Source organism: Mauremys reevesii, linkage group 9, assembly GCF_016161935.1.
Source record: "Mauremys reevesii isolate NIE-2019 linkage group 9, ASM1616193v1, whole genome shotgun sequence".
Lineage (NCBI taxonomy): Eukaryota > Metazoa > Chordata > Testudines > Geoemydidae > Mauremys > Mauremys reevesii.
The window spans coordinates 7,361,148-7,375,091 of NC_052631.1; the positions used below are offsets into that span (position 1 = coordinate 7,361,148).

The 13,944-nt window shown below is 56.8% G+C and overlaps 1 protein-coding gene across 1 annotated transcript; it reads left to right on the forward strand.

Annotated features, from left to right (window-relative positions):
* The first annotated feature begins 6,078 nt into the window (after window positions 1-6,078).
* On the forward strand, window positions 6,079-12,518 carry LOC120372355 (matrix metalloproteinase-23-like). Its single transcript, XM_039489385.1, has 7 exons — window positions 6,079-6,203; window positions 7,172-7,308; window positions 7,796-7,963; window positions 10,161-10,325; window positions 10,823-10,933; window positions 11,152-11,278; window positions 11,895-12,518. The coding sequence occupies exons 1-7, from the start codon at window positions 6,127-6,129 to the stop codon at window positions 12,130-12,132; spliced, it is 1,023 nt and encodes a 340-aa protein (XP_039345319.1). The 5' UTR covers window positions 6,079-6,126; the 3' UTR covers window positions 12,133-12,518.
* Window positions 12,519-13,944: the final 1,426 nt, after the last annotated feature.

Below are 13,944 nucleotides of genomic sequence, written 5' to 3' on the forward strand. Positions count from 1 at the left end.
GGAATTGCCGGTCGGTCCTTGTCTGATAATGTAAGTCTGTCTGTACCCCACATCAGGAACTTTCCACTCCTTTGAGGCATAGGCAGTGGCTCCCTAAAGCCATGTCAGCGCGGGAGAGCTCTCTTGTCTGACCATAGTGAAGTGCTAGTTGTAGTAGGCACTGCCCTGTTTCCAGCTCCCTTTGTTTAGGGGAAGAGTGTTACACAGCAGCCTGTGCTATGGTCCCTAATACAAAAACAATCCCCTATGTGCAGACTACTGGTACTGCCTTAGAACCATCAGCTGCATTGAGCCTGGCTGGGTGCTGTCTCAGGATCTGGGCATGGAGCCCATCCCCCTACTTGTCCCATCTGCAGCCCCCCAGGAAGTGCTCATTGGGCTATCTGGGTGCTACAAGAATGTTGGTACCAACAGGAAGTTGGTTGCTCCTGGGGGAGGGAATTCTGACCTGCTCTGGGGATGAGCCGATTGCTGTTAGGGGGAAGGGAGGCCTGTCTTGCCACAGTGGGTGAGGGGTTTGCCTTCTGCAGAAGCGTCCCTCCTTGTGAGTTGCTGAAAACAGGACCTGGCAGCTGAGTACTAGTCATCCCCATGGCAAATCTGGCGCAGCTTTGGTTCTTGGTCTCTGCAAGGCCCCAGGTCCTTGTTGATAGTATGGCAGAGAATAAATTAAAGCAGTTCCCCTCTGCTGTTCTTGCCACTGAAAGCAGCCTGAGAGCCATCCATGTAGCTCAGCCCCGCCCTTCCCTCTTCTTGAGTGGGAGGGGGCAGGGTGCTCCATTGTAGAAGCAGTTAAAGTTTGTGTCAGACTCTAGAATGAAGCTGGGTGGACCCCACAGCCATTCAGGCCAGCTGGGGCACTTACTCCCCAGGATAAGGAGTCTGGCAGAGGCCAGTGCCCAGTGGCCTGTCTGCTGGGGTGGGCCAGCAGCAGCAGCACAGGTTAGTGTGGTGTATCTACTGCTCCCCCTCAGCCCCCCTACAGGGCCATCACTGCCACCAGCATCATCTCCCCCGAAGGCCTTCGGAGATGTCTGGGCTGGCGGCAGCATACAGTGACCAGAACTACATGAGGCAGAAGAGCTGGTATGTATTTGGGGGGGTGGGGGCGGGGAGATGCACAGCCTAGGATTTCCTCCTCCTCGACTGCTGTAGCATGTGCTGGGGCCACCATCTCCTGTGACAGGGAGAAGCACTAGCTTGGTGCTAGGAACTCAGTTTCTAGTACTGGTTCTGACAGGGACTTGCAGTAAAATCCACCTGCCTGGCAAGGGTTTGCTCCCCTTGGTACACAGCTCTAGAACTACTGAACACGTAATGAGAAGGGCTTCTGTCCTGTCTCTAGGTGCATGCCAGAGCCCTGACCTTCACTCAAACAAATCCTCTGCCTTGTCTCTACTAGGACCAGGGTTTCTATTTTAAACTAGAGCACACGCTTGTCATCCTGGTAGCTTCCTTACTCAAGTCTTACATTTCAGGGAACAAGCATGAGGCTATGTCTACGCTTCCCCCACAAAAGACAAGCAAACCCAGCAACTAGCTCAGTGGTTTGAGCATTAGTTTGCTAAACCCAGGGTTGTGAGTTTAATCCTTGAGGGGGCCATTTGGGGATCTGGGGCAAAAAAGTCTGGGGATTGGTCCTGCTTTGAGCAGGGGGTTGGACTAGATACCTCCTGAGGTCCCTTCCAATCCTGATATTCTATTCTATGAAAACCAGGGCTTTGTAATATGGGGCTAAATATCAGTGTTGGTGTTTCCACTTAAGCTGGAGCCCGGGAAGGTCTCAGTGCCTGGGTTCCAGCCTGAGTTGGAACGTCTACCTGCTGTTTTGTAGCCCTGTAGCGAGGTGTCTTTGTTTTGTTTGCAGTGTGGACATCCCCTTCCTGTTGAGCTGAGTCCAGTTGCAAGCTCTGTGATGTTCCAGTGTGAAACTGGTGCTGTTGGCTGGGCCTGACCGGTGCATTGTGAATTGATTTGTGTTTGCAGCTCAAATCCTTCCTGCTACTGAGAGTTGATCCTGCTGTAGTGACTTAGGCTTCATTTTGTTCCACTAGCATGCACCAACCCCGGGCAGAGAGTGGAGTGCTAGGTTCTGTACAGAGGAATAGCCCCATCCCCAAACTCCGTATGTATAGACACAACAGGTGCTTAAAGCAACTCACTCATAGAAATGTAGCCCTGGAAGGGGCCTGGAAATCAAGTCCAGCCCTCTGTGGTGAAGGATCCCAAGTAAACAGAGACCATCCCTGAAACACTTGACCAGCTGCTGATGGTAAAAATGTGCAGGGATGGGGATTCCGTAACTTCTCTTGGAAGCAGTAGCGCAGCTCAACTACCCTTCGAGTTACAAAGTCTCCCTTTAAATCAAACCTAAATCTCCTTTGCTGCAGATTAAGCCCATTACAGTCTTGTCCTACCTTCAGTGGACATGGAGCACCATTGGTGGCTGTCCCCTTTATAACCGTTCTTAACAGATGTGAGGATTATCAGGTCCGTCCCTTTCCCCTCAAGACTAATTGCCCAGTTTTTTAACCCTTCCTCATACGTCAGGTTTTCTAAACCTTTTTATCATGTGTGTTGCTCTCCAGAGCGTCCGCTCCAGTGTATCCACATCTTAAAACTATGGGGCCTGAAACTGTACATGATACTTCAACTGAGGCCTCAGCAGGTCTGAGTAGAGCAGGACCATTACCTCCCATGTCTTATGCACAACACTCTTGTTAATACACCCCACAAAGTTAGCCTGTTTGGCACCTGCATCATGTGTTGGCTCATACACAGTCTGTGATCTACTGTAACCCCCAGATCCTTTTCAGCAGTACCATGGCCTAGCTGTTTGTTCCCCAGTGTGTATGTGTGCATTGGAGTCTCTCCTCACCCCTCCTTCCTTATGTGTAGTACTGTCTTGTTGATTAGGAGGGTTCGGGGGCTGAGGTGAAGAGTGAGCCAGTCATGATTGGCAAAGGCAGCAGTGCCAAACCACTGGCCTTCCCCCAGCATGAGGGAGTCTTGGAGGGATTGAGAGATGTAGTTACGGTCACAGACACAGATTCCACCTCATTCTGCTGAACTGGCTCCACTCACTGGAGCACGGGTACTAAACAAACTCCAGGTGCTCCTGAGGCCATTCTGTGCCAACAACATAAAAATTCTGCGCACAGTTTTCAAATTCTGCAAATTGTATTTGTTAAATAGATGTGGTGGCTCCAGCATGGCAGGGGCAAGCACAGGCCACTGCCTGAATGGAAGTGGGAGATGACCCGGCAGCTGTCCCCCCACCCCCAGGACACAAACTTGGTGATGAGGCTGCACCTAACCCTAACACAGCGCAAGGAATGCACCTGCCCTAGAAACACCCCAGGGCCCTGCCCCTCCATGCCAGGTGTGGGCAGGCAGGCTCAGCAAAGCAGGATCCTAGTGTGGGGGGGATCCAGGTGTGTGGCAATCTGGGTGCAGGTGGCTCAGAGGGGATCGGGGGGGGGTCTGGATGCACAGGGGCTTTGGGGTGTTCTGTGTGTAATGGGAGTCTGCAGGGGGGTCCAGGTGAAGGGGGTTGGGGCTTAGTGGGGGTGGTCTGGCTATGGATGGGATAGAGCTCAGCAGGGGGGTGAGTGTGGGGGGCATAGTGGGAGGTCCAGATGCTGGGAGAGTGGGGCTCAGTGGGATGGGGATCCAGTGCATCTGGTTGGGGCTTGGTGGGGTGGGGATCTGGGTGTGAGTGGCTCATTGGGGTGGTCCAGGTGCAGGGGGAGTGGGGATCATTGGGGGGATTCTGAGTGCGGGGGAGGCTCTGGATGCAGGGGGTTGGGAAGATGGAGCTACAGCTCCCTGTGCAGGGATCCCTCCCTGTGCAGCTGAGGAATGATGGGTGCAGGAAGTGGGGAGATGTGGAGTTTGCAGAGCTTCCTGCACCCAGGAGAAATTTGGGGGCCCTAGATACCATGCAGGGGAAGAGGAAGTCCTGTCCTCCCCAGCCCAGTCAGGACTTGCAGCTGAGCCTGGAGCAGGGTAGGAGCCACCAGCTGGGTCTTTACCAGTCTGCCCCCCTGCCCCGCAGTGATTTACCTCTCTGTTGGCTGCCCTGGGCACCCGAAACATACTGCTGGTGGTCTCTGAGAGTCAGAAGGTCCCTTCTGGTCCTGTGGTCCTAATTACCATTGAGACTAAAGGGCATCCATTGGGTTGTGTCAGGGAGCCCAGGACAGACTGGGCCATTGGCAGAATAATGAGAGGGGGGGAGATGCAGGGCTGGAGCGGTCGGCAGGGGATGGGCTGCAAGTAACTCAGAAGTGGGGAATGCTTAGGCTGAAAGGGACAGAAATGGAGAAATGTGGGGGAAGGTCGTGGTGTAGCAGCCGGTGCGACAATCCGGCTGTCGGTGCTGTGCAGCCGGCAGCCTCCTGGTTCGTGCTGGGGAGGGGAAGGGGTCGACATCTGGCAGTGAGGCAGGAACAGATGAAGTGGGGCTTTGCTTTGTTTCCGTGTATTGTGGACAGATGGAGCCAATCTAGCAGGGCTGGGGCCGGCTGCACTGCGGCTTGGGGGCTCCTCGCAGACGTGTGCGCTCACAGCAGAGGGCCCACACGCGGGTGGCTGTCAGTGGGATCGGCCACAGTGGGGATAAGAGGACACTTTGGGTTGAGCCCTGTGGCTTGGGGAAGGGGAGAGCTGAGCTCAGGCATGGGCATGGGCATGGGCACAGGCCCCCATCAGCCGCACCGGAGGTGTTGGGGGGCCGCGGCTGCTCTCCTGATCCTGCTGCTGCTGACGGGTTACCAGACTTTGCAAGGAGCTGGCTGGAATCACAGGGTGAGTGAAGAACTTCTGAGACTCTGAACTCAGGGGCTTTGTGTAGCTGTTCCCCTCGCTGGGGGGCGGGGGGAGCTGGGCTGTAGCGTATGGTGGGGTGCAGGAGAGGGAACAGAATCAGGGAGGCAAAATTAGGGGTTAGCAGGGAATCCTGCCAGGAACCTGGGAGTTTGGCTCTCTTACCCAGAGTGCTGCAGACAGGCTGCTAGAACCAGGCACCGAGCTGCCTCTGCCTCCTCCAGCTGAAATCATGGCGGGGTGCTCTGGCCAGTGAAAGGGGCTTCTGGCTTCCCAGCCCATGTCCCTCCGAGCCCCTCACCTCTCCCCACTTCCCAGGCTGCCCCATTGGCTGGCATCGCCCAGAGCTGGGAAAAGAGCCAAAAATACCCCAGAGGAATTTTCTCCACACAGCAGAGCCTGCAGCCCAGCACCTGCCCTGGTTCTGGGGCTGGGGCAGGGAGAGGGGATCTCAGCTTTCTGAGCCGTATTTCAATGGGCCTTGGGCTGGGGGAAGGGCAGCTGCGGAGTGAAATCAGCACCATCCCATGGGGAAGAGGGGACCCTCTCTCTGCCCACTGGGTCCTTGAATGGAGCTGGAGCATAAACCCCCAGTGCTGCTCCCTGTGTCGGGGGTAAAACCAAGCAGATCACAGCTGATAGCTTTCATGGGGGGGTTAGCTAAGCTTGGTAGGCAGAGTGTCCTGGGGTCACTGGCCACAGTGCACGCTGGGACCTGTAGTCTCCCCTGGAGCAGCCTGGCAGAACTCCCTGGTCTGAATTTGGCTGCAACCCCCCCCCCCCCCCGATCCCATACTCTTTGCTAACCTGCAGCTGCCATTGGTTGGTGGATACTGCCCAGTGCAACACCCCAGAGGAAGATGCTTCCCAAGTGCTGCCCATGGTGACAACTGAGGCCCATGCTGGGCTGCTGAGATGCGCTGCAGGGACAGCTCAGGAGTCCCGGGGCCTGTTGGAAAGGAGGTGGTCCCTGGGTGTCCCCAGAGGCAGCGGCCAGGGGAAGCCTCTAGCACCGGCGCTGTTTGGATGGAAACCTTCTGCCCTTTTGTGCTGAATAGTCAGAGCTGGGAGCTGCCCGAAACCTGGTGTGGTCTGGGTGGGGTCTCTGGCATTAATGGGAGCAGAGGGTGCAACACCACACTGGCTGGGTGAGAGGCAGGGTGTGGGGAAGCCTGTCTGAGATCCTCCCCAGCTGCTCCTATTGCTTCATGTGGGGGGGCCTGTCTTATTTTCCTGCAGGAGGGAGCAACAGCCCCCCAAAAGTTGGATCCTGGTTTCACGGTCGCACAAGGAGGTCACATGGGCATGGGCAGGAGGAGGCGCTATGCCATCAACCCGCTGGGTTATAAATGGGACCATGTTAATCTGACCTATAAGTGAGTGTACCAGGGAGGACAGGGGTGCATCAGCCTGTCCTGCAGCTATTCCCATATGGGGCTCCCTATACGGAACTCAGCTGAGCCCTCTTTAGCCTGGCCCACAGCCCCCATCCCTTGCTGTTAGCCCAGTTCTTGGATGTCCCTGTTTGCACCGTTTGGCTTTGAGAGGCCTCAGAAGGTGACCTGGCTCCATAGCGGAGCCTGCCCCCGGCGCCTCTGCACCATGGCGTGTCTCTGGTGAGAGGCGACTCCCGGACACCAGCCTTTGCTAGCAGGAGCTAACTGCTTCCTTCAGGGCGGTAACAGCCACGTGGCTGCCAGGAGCCCAGAGATCTCTGCCAGATGCGCCGATGCTCTCACTGCTCAGGAAATGGGGCCCTGACTCTGCTCAGAACCTGCTCCCCCTGGGCTATGGGTGTCAGGGAGCAGGGGCTGCCTCTTTGAGCAGTGCCTCTGCCTGCTTGGGGGGTTCAACCAACCCAAATAACCCCCCACCGCTCCTGCTGCTGGGCTATAGGACCCCATGGGGACGTCCCTGCCATGTAGGCACCCAGGGTACAGAAGGAAGAGGACCCTGGCACCCTGCTGTGGCACTTGCCCTAATGCAGTCTCTTTCCATGTTGTGTGGACAGGACCCTTCCACCTAGCTAGATGCACTGGGGAAGGGGCAGGGCTGGGAGCTGGCCTCAGCTCTCAAGAAGTGGTTTGTGGTATGAAGGCATTTGAGAATTGTTAATGTAGACAACGCTCCTGCCCCACCCTGCACAGCGCCCCCTACTGGGAGCGGCTGGGACCCCCTCCACCACAGCCAGTGCTCCTGCCCTGCTCCCTACAGCACCCCCTGGTGGGAGAGGCTGGGGCTGGAGTAGCTGAGCGCATCCTGCACTCCTGCCCCTTCCCTACAGCAGTAGAGGCTGGAGGAGCAGCTGGTGCCCATGGGTCACCCTCCCCTCCTCCTGCTGCAGGATCGTGCAGTTCCCCAGCACGCTGAACAAAGGTGACACAGAGAGAGCCATTGCCGCTGCCTTCCGCATGTGGAGCGACGTCTCGCCCCTCAGCTTCCGGCGCCTGCTCCCTGACCAGCCGGCTGACATCACCATAGGTAGAAATGAGGGGTTGGGGGTGGGGCTGGGACTGCCATTGGCACAGAACCCCTGTCTCCCTCACTGGTGCCCTCCCCGCCTCTTCTCAGCCCTCCTATCTCCTCTCCCCGCTGCCTTCCTCCCGTTGGTGCAGATGTCTCTAGGGTTGCCTCTGGGTGCTGCAGACCCAAGCTGCAGGGGAGCCATCTCAAAGGCTTTGAGACCATGTGCCACCCCCATTCACTCCTTCCCTGCTGCCAGATCTTGCCCCAGCAGATCATCCATGCAAGCCCACAGGCCCTCCCCAGTACACACCTGGGACCGAAGAGGGGCTGTCACAGGCAGACTTAGCAGATCCAATCACACCTCCCCCTCTCCAGCAAGTTCCAGAGCTGGGGTTCCTGCTCCCAGCCACCAGCAGACTCACTCCCCGACCTTTGATACCTTTGCTCTGGGATTCACACGGCCCTGTGCTTCCAGGACGTCTTTCTGGTTGTTCTTGGGCAGGCTTCTACAGCTTTAACCACAGTGACTGCTGGTTCTCCCCGCGGCACCCCTGCTTTGATGGGCTGAACGGGGAGCTGGCCCACGCCTTCCTGCCGCCCCGGGGCGAGATCCATTTTGACAACCACGAGTTCTGGATCCTGGGCCGCTCGCACTTCAACTGGAAACAAGGTAGGAGGGAGCACTTGGCGGCCAGAGGTCTGCCTGGGTTAGCAGGGCAGACACCTCTCCTGTCCTGAGATCCCTCACAAACGGCCTTGGGTTGGCTAGCACCTCTGTGAGGTTCATTATCCCCTTCACCAAAGCACCAGCTCCACCTTGGCCTGCGCCGCACGGCTAGGCCAGATCTCCTAATCCCCAGCCCTTTCTCCAGGGAGAGCTCTCACTCCCAACACCATCAACCCCCAGTCTGGTCACTCCTCTCCTCCTCCATCAGCCCTTTCCCGGGGGAGCCAATTCAGTGATGGGAGCGGTCAGCTACCGGCTCTCAGTGCTTTGTCACAACCAGGCTTAGCCTGCCCACCCCCCAGCAGGAGCCCACCCCCTACAGCTCCCTGTGCCACAGCAGGGCCCTGGAGGCAGAGGGACGGGGGAAATGCACATACTACAGCCAGCAGGAGCACCTTGTTCTGCTGCTATAGAGCCGGATGCCTTCCCAGCTCTGCCCAGGGGTGCAGGGCACACCCTGACCACTAGCTCATGGCAGCTCCAGCACAGGGGGAGAGATTCCAGCTCGTCCGGGCTCCTCCCAGCTCCCCTCAGGGGGAGATGACTTGCGGCCAAGGCCAGCTTAGAGCAGCTCCAGCCTATGATTCTCCCAAGGGTCCTGGTTCAAGTCCCAGCTGCCAGGGCCAGCTCGTCCAAGCAACAACAAAAAAAGGCCGCTCGGACTGTGCCGCCCGAAGATTGGCCGGAATGCTGCCCCTTAGCATGTGCCGTCCCAGGCACGTGTTTTCTCCGCTGGTGCCTGGAGCCGGCCCTGCCAGCTGCATGAGCTTGTGCTCTGGGGTGGCTTCTTCCAGGGCCCCTAGACTAGTAGAGGTTGTGGCTGGGAATTGTTCACCCCCCATGAGGCCCCTCTGCTGTGGGTTCTGCAGGGATCTGCTGTCTCCCCCTCCCAGTGGGTTTGCCAGGCGGCTTGGGTTGAGGTGCCGTCCATCTGCAGGTGACACAGGGGCCTTGCCTCTCTCATCGCCCCAGAAAGCTGCAGTCTCTCTTTGGGCCCAGCCAAGCCGGTAAGCTGGTGAAGAGCGAGCTGGCTGCAGCTCAGACAACGTAGGTGAAAGGTGGGAGCATGGAGGCAATGGCAGGAGGAGCCTTCCCTGTGGCGGCAGCCTCTGGCCAGTGGGGCTGCACTCTTGGGGGGCCTGTGGATGCCCCACTGTTCCTTGGGGACATAAGTGGCTCTGCACCTGCTTTTGGCACCTGGGTGTCATTTCCTCCTGGGTGGTGGGTGCTCTCCCACAACCCTGTCCTTCCTCAGCTCGGAGCACGCTGTGCACGGGGAGTGCGCACACGGCAGCGGCTCGGTCCTTGCAGACAACGGCTGAAGGGTGCTGCTGCTGTTGCCCATGACGTCCAACCCTGCCTCTTTTTCCATGCCCCCACAGCTGATCTCTTCTCCCTGGCAGGGTGTTCCCCGGGGGGAGCTCCTGTTGTACTTAAACTACTGCACAGGCTCTTTTCGGGGGAATAAGGGAAAGCGCCACATTTATTGGTAATACATGTACCAATCCACACTGTATCATATGCATATGTTATATTACACTCTCACACACACACAAGCACACTTCGTCTTGTTGTTGTTACCAACTAGTTGCTCCCCTCAACTTCACTGGCCAGGTGAGTTAAACGGGGGAGGGGTGGAGCCGGGCTTCTGCCGATCCGGATCGATGCTCCTATGTTGTTAACAAGACGAGACCCGGGGTCCTGTGCAAGACACCTCCCATTTATAGCAGCTTCCCTCTCATGCAAATCTATAGCAGATTCAAAATCTGTGTCTGTGTTCATTGGTCCTTTTGTGCTGCTTCTTTCTGGGTGTTGTCCCAATGCTGTTCAAAGAGGGTGTTTTCAAAAGAAGGTGCTTGCTTGTAACCCCCAAGGCCGTCAATATGTCTGCTCTCCTCCTTTATATTCCCTGCTGTTGGGTTGGGTTAGGACAGGGGCTGCGTGCGGGGGTGGTGGGGAGCTGCAGCGGTGGCTCTTCCGGGATGCTTGCAGTTGGGTAGCAGAGAGGAGTCAGGCTGGGCTTGCTCAGGAGTCTGCTCCAAGAGCCCCCTCCCTGCACCGAGGCGGCTGGGAGCTGCCAGGGCTGGCGTTCCAGCCTATCTGCGTGGCCCTGCTTCCTTGGGGTGCTCTGTGCTTGCAGGGGTCTGGCTGAATGACCTGGTCCAGGTGGCAGCTCATGAGATCGGCCATGCCCTGGGCCTGTGGCATTCACGGGACGTCCGCGCGCTCATGCACCCAAACGCCACCTACAGCAGGACGTGGCGCATCAGCCAGGATGACGTCTGGGCCGTTCAGCGACTGTACGGTAAGGGGGTGCCAGGAAGTGCCAGCACTGAAGCGTGCCCAGCACCTAGTTGCCATCTGGCCCTAGAAGAGGGGACTGTCCCCCCGAGGACTCCCTCTCCTGAGTCACTGTCCTGCACTGAGACATCGGCCCAGCCGCATCCAGCCAGCAGCCCAGAACGTAGAGCTGCCTCGGGGTCACCTTGGCTAGTGTAGCCTACGGATGCCATAGCAATCGTTATGGGGGCGGGGTCACTGGGAGGAAAATGAGCAAAGGGCAGTCCAGGGTCCAGGCCAAAGGGTGTGATAAGGTGTGTGACAGGCAGCAGGGAGGCGACTGGGTGGGGATAGGATGGGAGCGCCCAGCTCTCAATCGGGGGTTGCACTGGCTGGGACTCTTCCATCCCAAATTCCTTGGCTGCTTCTGTACCAAAGGTCAATCCCCTGTGTGGCTGGGTGGTGGTTTTACTGCAACACTCAGCTCATCTCGGGGCCCGGCCCTGTGTGCTGTCCCTGCAGGCTGCGTGGATGAGAAGCGGCAATGTGAGCCTTGGGCCCGGCTGGGATTCTGCATGCGCCGGCGCGCCTTCATGAAGAGGCACTGCCCCAAAATCTGCAACGCCTGCTTTGGTGAGAAACCCCCACCCTGCTGCTAACTGGTGCTATGAGCTATAGAAACGAGCTGCCCACAGGTCCACCAGCCCTGCCCAGCCCCCCGCAAAGCAAATGCCCCCTAGCACCTCCCATGCCCCTCAATCTCCATCAGGCCTCTGCAGTATGAGGAGGGGTCTGGGGGAGCTGCGAGGTCCCTCAGCTGTTGGCGTCACTGCTCTTTGTCTCTCTTTCAGAGCCACCTGCTGTCTCCTCCTCCCCCTCTGTGCGGCCCCCCCACATTCACACCAAGTACATCTCTGAAGGGAGAGTCCTAACCTTCCGCTGTGGGCTGAACTCCTCCAGGCCACAGCTGCAAGTCAGGTGAGCCACTACCCCCTGCAGCCGGGGGCCCTTCTTGGGTGCAGAGCATTCACTCTTCCCGCAGTAGCCACCAGACCTGCCCCAGGTCTCCCTAGCCCCATAGGGCTGATCTCTGCTGTAACCTCCTTGCCTGGAAGCTGATGTCTTCTGAGGGAGAAGGTCTCTCCCAGTGCAGCTCGCTCTCCTGGAGCTGGTGTCTGTGCAGATGCTGCCAGCTCTGGAGGGCAGGAAGGAGGGAGGCTACTGCATTGGAAAGGCAGAGCAGATGGGGTTCAGTGGCTGCTGAGCCTTGAACACCCCTCCATTAAGGAGCAACCAGGGGCCTTGATTCTGACCATGCCTGAATGAAACAAACCTCTCCACCGTGTTCTGTGTATCAAGTCCCTGTCCCTGACTAGCGGGCACAGTGGAGAGATGGAGGGAAGGGAGAAATGGCTTGATCTCGGCTGTGGCTGGGAGTGATCTGGGCAGAAGGCAGGAGGCAGTTAGCATACCAGGAGCTGCAGGAAAGGCGTTAGCACTCGTGGGGTGATGCTGAGTGATGGGTCCGAGGAGGCTGGTGCTAGCTGAGAGCAACTACCTTGGACTTACTGTACTGTCCCCCTTTCTCTTGCAGCTGGTACAAAGATGGGGAGCGTCTTTCACGCTCTGTTCCCGGCTTTGAGTTGCTGCCGCGCCAGGAGCTGCGCGTTCGTGCCACCGAGTTCAGCGAAGGGCAGTACACATGCTTGATCCGCCACGCCAGCAGGATCCTCCGGGCCAATTCTTGGCAGATAAAGCTCAAGGCCAGGAGCCCTTCCTCCCACAAGCAACCAGGGCTCCGAAGGGACATGCAGGGAAATGCACGTGCCTGATTCATAGGGCAAGGGATGTATGTACAATTGTGAGCATGTGCCCCAGGGCTCTGTGTGGGGACAGTATCGTCCCTGTTCTTCACAGCAGTCTCATTGCTCGGGTGTCTCGTCACTCAGCATCCTGGCCCATCTCCTCTGCTTCCTCCTCATCCTGGTCACTTAAACCAGGGCTGGCCAAATAGCAGAGAGTTCAGTGCCAGGACCCTGCTCCTTTCATTGACCCATTCCTAGTGCTGGCAGGAGCTATTCACTATTCCCGGACTAGGGCAGCGATCTCCTGCTGGGAGGAGGTGAGGGTAAGATTATCTGCCTGCTTCCCCAGGCCCTCTGCTTGCTTTCATTGGTGTCTGTGAGCATGCCCACTTCCCCCTCCTATGCACCTCAACCCTGTGCTTATACCCTGCTGTAGCCCTGTCCAACCAGGAGCTGAATAAAAACCCAGGTGAGAATCCCAGCTGTCTGCTTCTGCCCTTCTTCCTTTGACTCAGTTGCTCTTTTCAAGCTGTGATCCTGTCATTTCTAGTATCCCCAGGCTGGCTCAGTGCAGCTGTTAGCACAGTGCCTCAGCTTGGGCAGCCCTTAAGGGCGTGGATGTTAGTTTTCCTGGAATAGAGCCTTGCAATTTCCCGCCAAACAAGTTATCTGAATGAAACCACAGCAGCGTGGGCTGCAAACGCTGATTATCCAAAGCTCCCTCGTGATTGGCTGCTCTGGCCCTTTGGCGATGTCTCCACTGTGCACCAACTCCCTCTGGTGCCCAGCTGGGCCCTGTCACTTAGCAGCTCATAAGGTGAAGAAAGCTGCAACCTTGCTGGATAGAAATACACACAGCCTCTCCTTCCAGCATCCTCAGCGAGGATTGGAAGGGAATGAGGGAGAAGGAGAAAGTGGTATTTTAACTTCTGGGGATGAGGAAAAATAAACTTTTGAGCTTACACAGAGCTCTTCTTCAGGTCTAGGAAACTCACTCAGAGCTGATCTGTAGGCTTCCAAATACCAGTGTAGTGAGTGCAGTGCAAGCATTGGACTAGACTATTTTAAATCATTGCTATAGACAGTGAGTTGAAAGTGGCTATTGGGTCAACATCTGCTTCTGAAACAGCTGGGCTTCTGGGGGGAGAGATGGGTTCCAATAGCCCACAGACCCTTTAAAGGAGCAAGAAAGGGATAGGAAGAATGAATCATCACTAACTCTGTGAAGAATAGTTGGGAGGAAGAGATTCTAACTAACACAGCTACCGCTCTGCAATTTGTATAGTGGGGGTACTGTGAGCCATTGAACCAAACTGTAAATGCTGTGTAATGATGGAAACCACTTCAAGCTAAAGGGTGCGGCAGCACCTATGGTCAGAAAACAAACAGCTCCTCTGTGTACATCAATGTTTCAGGATGTCTCGAGTGGCTGCTTTGATGCCTGCATGCCTGTGTTACCCTTCGAGTACTTTTGCTGCTGTTACATAAGTTCAGTAACATTAGTTTGGATGTTATTATCTTGGGAGGCACCTTTTCTGCTCCTTACTGCAGCCAAATCTCTTGTTCTGGCCTTTGTTACACTGTCCTTGATTACTGTGGCATCCTCCTCTCTTGCCCCCCAATATTCTCCCTTTCAGTCAATACAAAACACTGCCCCTCAACTCATCCTCCCTGCCTGCTGGTTTCACAGAGGCTTGCGAAATGCCTAGCACATCATGAAATAAATAAGGTACAGTAGTCTGTCCCTCTCCTGAGATGGCTGGTTCAGGCTGCCCTACTTCACAGTTATTTTTCTGCCTGCCTTCCCTGGCCCCTTTGCCCCGCTCAGGTGCCAGCTCC

Excerpts from the sequence above, each read along its gene's own strand:
- LOC120372355 (XM_039489385.1), top strand. The coding sequence starts at position 6,127 with ATGGGCATGGGCAGGAGGAGGCGCTATGCCATCAACCCGCTGGGTTAT. Across the intron at positions 7,964-10,160 it reads GCACTTCAACTGGAAACAAG|GGGTCTGGCTGAATGACCTG; the intron begins GTAGGAGGGAGC and ends CTGTGCTTGCAG. Across the intron at positions 11,279-11,894 it reads AGGCCACAGCTGCAAGTCAG|CTGGTACAAAGATGGGGAGC; the intron begins GTGAGCCACTAC and ends TTTCTCTTGCAG.